The sequence below is a fragment of the Coenobita brevimanus genome, chromosome 104, assembly GCF_032717465.1.
Source record: "Coenobita brevimanus isolate Jiangsu-jjx chromosome 104, ASM3271746v2, whole genome shotgun sequence".
Taxonomy (NCBI): Eukaryota; Metazoa; Arthropoda; class Malacostraca; order Decapoda; family Coenobitidae; genus Coenobita; species Coenobita brevimanus.
Window position 1 is genome coordinate 16,765,386 of NC_137057.1, and position 7,170 is coordinate 16,772,555.

The following is a 7,170-nucleotide window of genomic DNA, read 5'->3' on the forward strand; positions in this document are numbered from 1 at the left end:
CTACTTCTTCTAAAGATATTTTGAAACGAACAAGTTCCCAGAAAATTAATCCTATGAGAATGCAGTGATGTTTCCAGAAATTTTTGGACTTCTCTCTCGCTGTATAAAAAGGAGAGAAAAGTTATACATTTTTCAGTTGGTTATTATTCTCTCTTGCTAGTACTTTTTTTTTTTCAGAGCTCCTGTGCCATATTGATCCTGCTGTTATAGTAGACAAAGAACACACGGATCTTCCAACCATTTTTTATTCTCTTTGGCTTCCTATTATCAGAGCTTCATCTGTCTAAAACTCTATAACTCGTACACAAGTTTGTGGGTATTGGAGAACAAGTATACCGTCAACAAAAAAGATTATTCTGGAGTTAGGCCACAATACTCACTGACCTTCGGAATCATGCTTACATTCCACCACAGCCTATCAAAGTAAAAAAGTCTCACAGGTCATCAAAATCCAGGCAAGCAGGCCACAAAAAATAAAAAAGTTTAAAGATTGCTGGGCTTAGGGAATGGGCAGATTTTACCTTATAGGGCCTGATGCGATTCTGGCTCCTTATACCTCAACCACAGGAGGGCACACACGCAGCTGAAGGCGATGAGGGTGCTGGCATACGCGCAGTGCTGGATGAGTTCTCGTATCCCTGAAGTGGTCACGAACACCGACGCCATCACGCTCTTTTGATTGTAAATACACATTGTTATTAGTGATGTTTGTGAGTGCAGAATGAGTCGAGATCAACCTTTTCACTGCCAAAGCCTCAATTTCTGAACCATCTCTTGACGTAATCGTCGGTAGTAGTGTTTCAGATTTTGAAAATGGTGATTTTTTTTTCTTTTTTCAGAATTGCATAGTGATGTCTTGCACACCTATCTGTAGCAATATAACCCCACCTCATACTATCCTTTTTCCAGTAGCACTAGCAGTCAAAGATGTGCCACTCCTGATTGATGATACTGAAAAAGATCCACATATTCGGGGTACATTTTTTGCATGCAAGTATATGGGCTACACAAGAGAGAGAAAAAAAAGTGCAGTAAGTGCCACTGGAGTAGAAGATGAGTACATTCTCAAATAAAAGAAGTGGAATTATCGCGCTTTAAGATTTATTTTTCCTCCTTTTCACCCGGACGGGCTAACATTAAGTTCACTGGGGTCAGTGGACATCTGAGCAGATTTACCAGCTTTGCTCAGCATGCAGTGACGAGACATCATAATGGAAATGGGTAATATTGTTCAAAATATCTCAGCAATATACAAAGGTAAAAAATCGTGTCATAGATTACGAATGGATTGCTATCAGCCAATCAATCAATCTATCCATATATAATAGAATATTGCTTGCTAGTAGGACGCCAACGACAGTGAACATGGGATTGTTGCTGGTGGTGGTGGTGTTGGTAACCTCAATTTCATCTGTACTGTGAACCCATAGTGGACTGCAGAAAATCGGTCATAAGGCAGCCAGGATAGGTATGAAATGGCTGCTTTTTCCCAAGCCAAATAAAAACCATCGACAGACAAGATAACAGCTATAATACCCAGCAGCAAAAGACCTTTTGGTTACGAATGCCAGTCAGGGAATAACTTTGGAGCAGAGTAATGCTAAGAATCTCCAGGTGAAAATGATTAAACCATCTGCACCTACAATATACAGGACCATGAGAATGGAAGCTGACCTCTTTAGTATTGCTTGGAAGAACTGTCCACTGTCAAATGGGATGTAGTAAGAGTGAAAATAAGGAGATTTAAGTGGAACAATAGACAGTATTTAACAGTAGACATGTGTTAGTCTGGAGGGGCAAATCTGGGGGTAGTGAGAAAGAACATGGAGTAAGATTCCCAGTTGACAAAACATCGTGGAGAAGAAAACTGTAAATTTTTTTTTTTTTTCATAATTGAAAGAGTGGTTACTGTCATAATAAAATTAAATGGTGGATACAAATTAAAGGTAAGTTCAAGTATATGCACTTCAACAAGTAGTTGTAGAACGATGAAGTTATGTTAAATTCATTAAAGCATGTACAGTCAACTACTGACAAAGGAAAGGCACCACTAAACTGTGCTCATGTAAGTGACTTCAATGCTAAAGTATAAAAAAAGGTAGCAGGATGAGATTTCTCTTGCAGAGTCACAGTGTAGAGTCAAGAAGAGGAAAGAAGTCAAGCTCTGGTAGAATATGCAGAAAACTCTGTTGCTGGAATATCGTGAATAATTTCCCCTGAGAACATGCAGAAAATGGACATGGAAGTTTCCAAATGACGTTAAAAGTGAGATTGATTTCATACTCACAAACCGACGTCCTATGATAAAAAATGTAACTGTTGTCAAAAGAAAATAAATGTTGGTAACAATAGCAGAATGATAAAACGTGAATTGAAAATTGATTTAAGAGAATCAAAAGAATAACCTTCATACAAACGATATTATTTTCTAACTCAGTTAAACTGCATAACAAGGGAAACAGAATTTAATATCAGCACCTGTACCAGGTATTCAGTTTTAACCATGTGGAGAAAGCCCCGACATTTACCAAATAAAGAGAGTAACTTCTCACCAAGATACTGGAAAAGAAGCAACACCTGTAAATAGGAAGGAAAGTCAGTAAAAGTAAAGGAACTAATAGACTCTCAGACGAAACAAAACTACGTAGAAACTAGAAGGTACATATATGTTAGAGATAAAACAGAAGCAGCAGAATAAACAAGGACCATGAATAAGAAAAAGCAAGAAGATATGCGGAAGTTCAGCATGCAGAAAATAAAAGTAAGTTTTAATCTCAGGAACTAGTGTAAATACAGCAAAGAGAGAGAATAGAGACAGAGGAAAAAGTCATTTATGCTTCTAAAGAAACCAAATGGTGAGAAATAAAACATGAGAGGGAATATTTACAAAGTGGTGGTAGGAATTCTATGGTCATCTCTACATTGAAATTTCAAACGATCGACCATAAGCGTCAGAGGAAATCCTAATATCGACAGATGATTCCAGCTATAAGTACAGAAATGACAAAAACAGTTTTAGAAAATATGAAAGGAATGTACAGCAACTGGAGAATTTCAGACGTGCTAGACTCTTAACCAGACTACAGGAACAAGCAGTGCTTTCTAAGTGGATTCTGGAACCTTTCGACTACATACATACAGTATATCAGATAACTGGGAAGACAAATTAAGACAGGAAACCTTTGTATATGGCGTTTATTGATTACGAAAAACGACTTCTGACTCTCGGTAGAACCAGCAGCGCTATTGAGGTCCAGTCATTTGAGCATGTACTACTATACCTCATACCAATTAATCTGGCTACAGGGCATGTATGGCAACACTGTTCCTGCCGAGATTCTGATTGGCTGGAGGTGTTTGTTCGATTTCGTTGTTGCTAAAACTGGATACGCTTTTTATTATCTGATGTGATACTGAGTTTGTCGACAATACAATCGTCAAAAGCAATAAGTAAATCCGTTATATACTTATCAACAATGAAATTCTCGTAGGAAGATAGAGATATTGAGTCAACAAAGTATTATAACAGTCCAAGTCAAGGTCAGCATTCGAACAATTTCCCTTAAAATCTCCGACACACCCCGTAATATAACAGAAAATTAAGGAAACCTGCTTAGTCGAAGCGTTGGTATGAAGAGCACATTTAAATTTTAAGATCAGTCAAAGTACTCCTTAAATCGTTGCCACAGCTCTGAATAATTAAAAATTCTAATGAAAAAACGAGTTCTGCGGTGAGGGAGGTTTGAAAAAATCGCTAGAAAAAATCAAAGTAGGCTAAAGGAAAACTATTTCATTATATATCCTCTATTATCACAGTACTGACTGATCTTAAAATTTAAATGTGTTATACCAACGCTTAGACTAAGCAGGTTTCCTTAATTTTCTGTTATATTATGGAGTGTCGGAGATTTAAAGGAATTGTTCGAATGCTGACCTTGACTTGGACTGTTATAATACTTTGTTGACTCATATCTCTATTTTCCTACGAGAATTTCATTGTTGATAAGTATATAACGGATTTCTTATTTCCTTTTGACGATTGTATTGTCGACAAACTCAGTATGACATCTGATAATAAAAAGAGTATCAGTTTAAGCAACAACGAAATCGAACAAACACCTCCAGCCAATCAGAATCTCGGCAGGAACAGTGTTGCCATACATACCTGGCCAGATTAATTGGTATGAGGTATAGTGACCTCAAATGACCTCTGACCAATAACGTCAAATGACCTAGGAGGTCAGCCTCGCATAGCCTATGTCCAAACTGGAGGTCATGTAAGTCTCCATGCCAGAAATTGGGCTGCAGGGGTACCCGGCGTTGCCCGGGCCAAAAAGGCGAATACTCTACCGGTGACCTCGAATGACCCAGATCTGAATTTTGACCCCCTAAACCCATCCTTGGGTCACCCTGATTCAGAATATGTATGGACTGAGTGTCTCTGGCCTATGATTTGGGCGTGATTGAAGGACAAACAAACATACAATGTAGCTCTTTTACATATATATATATATATATATATATATATATATATATATATATATATATATATATATATATATATATATATATATGTAAAAGAGCTACATTGTTTGTTTGTTTGTTTGTATGTTTGTTAAGATCAAGTAGGGAGGTGTAAGTCGCAGAACCCTTCCGTCTCCTTAACTCCTAACCTGTTAATCGTTTTCTGCCTTCATGGGTTTTGTGCAATGTGAATCCCATAAATGTATTATCCTAATATAAAATGATAGTCATGACTTTTATACAAACAGTGAGTATGATGGAAGGAACTGGTGTTGCTTTCTCAATATGCAGGAGTGAGAGAAAGTACGGCAGCTGTCCACTTCTGGCCACCACGTACATCATACGCGAGCGAGCCAGAATGTTGCCGTTGATGGTGCCAAAGGCAGAGCACAGCACGAACACGGGCATCACCCACGCCATCACACCCAACGCACGGTTTCCAAACGTCTGGAATAAGAACAGTTTGAGATTCACTTCAATAAGCTGCCATTACAGGTGCCAGGGGTAGAACACAGGATGAGCACACCAAATGTACACTGGTCAGATGTCTGAAACAGGACAGAACTGGAGGAAAAGGTTTGAGTAAGGAATTCTGCTTTATCAGTAGAATAAACAGCTGAATAGTCATCAGAGTGGAAAAGATGAGGGAAGAATGATGAAGTAAAGAAGTTTGAAAAGTTATTGGCGAGTTACCAGAAAGAGCGGGAAGAACTAGAGTTGGAGGGTTCAGAGCATTTCGTACGGAGGAAATTAATCTTGGCAGAGTGAAGAACAGACAATACGACTCCGGGTAAAAATACAAGAAATGATATTCAGGGATGGGTAGGCTCCGGTACCGTTCACAAGCCATCTCCTTGTTGTGGACAGTATTAGAACAAATGTGATTAAAACAATTTTTTTTTTTTTTTTTGCTGTTATTTATAGGATAAGAGGAAGGAATGTATGCTTCCATGCCCGAGAGAATAACCTCCGTAATGCGTAAGGTACACTCAGATGGCTCTCGGCCATGGAAGCAAGAATCATTCCAAGGAAAATCAAAGGAGCACTGCCTGGGGGTTTTCCAGTCAGCAGCTCCATAGTGTCAAAGCCGCCACTTCTTTGGAGGGTCCCGATAGGGCAGGTTAAGGTGATAAGGTTGTGGTCGGAGAAGCCAAACGGAGAGATTATATTAACAGTCTAAGCAGAAAGATTACTTGTAAGGAAAAGGTCAAGTATGTTGGAACATTCTCCAAGTCAGAGATACGAGTACGATGCTTTACAAGCTGTTCTAGGTCATTTAAAGATAGAAAAATGTAGGCTTGCTCATTCGGTGGATCAGTGAAAAGAGAGGGGAGCCACAGGTGGTGATGAACATTGAAGTCATGTAGAACAGAGATTTCAGAGAAAGGAGAAATTGATCAGATGTTTTCCATCTTAGATGTAAGATAATCAAAGAATTTTTCATAATCAGTAAAATTAGGAGATAAGAAAGCAACACAGATATATTTATTCAGAGAATGACGGGACAGCTGAGGTCAGACATTAGAGAATTCAGAAGATTCAGGTTCACGAACATGAGGGCAAGATATGTTGTTGCATACATATACACAACAGCCACCGTTGGCTTTGAAGTGAGTATAGAGAAAGTTCGAGGATACAGAGATGGGTTTGCTATCAGTTGCCTCAGACAGCAGAGTCTCATTAAGGAACAGCAGTTGAGGTTTAGAAGAAGAGAGGTGGTGTTCAGCAAAAAAAAAAAAAAAAAAAAGTGGAAAAGCCATGAATGTTGGAGAATTACAGAAGTGAGTCCGACAGTTGTTCCATGTATCTCTTTTGGCAATCTTTGGTAGGTAACCTGATTCTCTCATCTACTCTCAAGCGAAGACGCGACGTTGCCAAGTTATCTCTCATTGAACTTGCTCCGACACTGCCAATGTGACTGAGTGACTAAGTGTACCGGAAGAAAAAATACGCCACAGGGAGCGGGGCGGATGGTGAGGACTTTCATGGTCATCCCTCCCCGAAGACTCTAAGGCTGGGTGATGAGATGCCATTTTTTTTTTTTTTTTTCGTCTAAAAAGAAATGTAGTGTGTAATGTGCATGTAGTTTGATGTTGACAGTTGGAGGGAATTGTTTAGGAGAGTATGGTGGTCTATTCTCTGTGGTACTGAAACACTGAAAAAGTTCAGCAAAGGAGGATGGTCAGAAAGTAGTTGTGGGCTGATGAAAGGGGACTTCCAGCTCTCTCTCTCTTATTAACTATCCATCCACCTTGGGAGTACTGACCTGTTTAATTGGTGCTACAGTCTACTCCCTGTGAAGCCGATGGATGAAGGGATCCCTTATCATGCACTTCTCACAACATTCATCCAGCCAGCTCGATCTCTTGTCAGTTCCCTAGCCTCACCGACTTCCAAATCTCTCCTCCTCACACACACTCATCCACCATATCTCTCCACCTTCTCCATGCCCTACCTTGCCTTCTGCCTCCTTCAAATTCGCTCAGATAGACCTTTTTCACCACTGTGTTGTTATCCATTCTCTACACATGACCATATAATTTATACAGTACATATATATATATATATATATATATATATATATATATATATATATATATATATATATATATATATATATATATATATATATGTGTGTGTGTGTGT

At 38.9% G+C, this 7,170-nt stretch overlaps 1 protein-coding gene across 1 annotated transcript in view; it reads right to left on the reverse strand.

Moving 5' to 3' along the window:
* LOC145416019 (large neutral amino acids transporter small subunit 1-like) overlaps positions 1-4,944 on the reverse strand; it is a 7,281-nt gene extending 2,337 nt beyond the window's left edge. The window contains exons 1-2 of the mRNA XM_080285119.1: positions 4,771-4,944; positions 557-672 (exon numbers count right to left, since the gene is read on the reverse strand). Coding sequence (XP_080141245.1) covers positions 557-672; positions 4,771-4,944 — 290 coding nt within the window. The remainder of the gene's footprint in view (positions 1-556; positions 673-4,770) is intronic.
* Between the last annotated feature and the right edge of the window lie 2,226 nt (positions 4,945-7,170).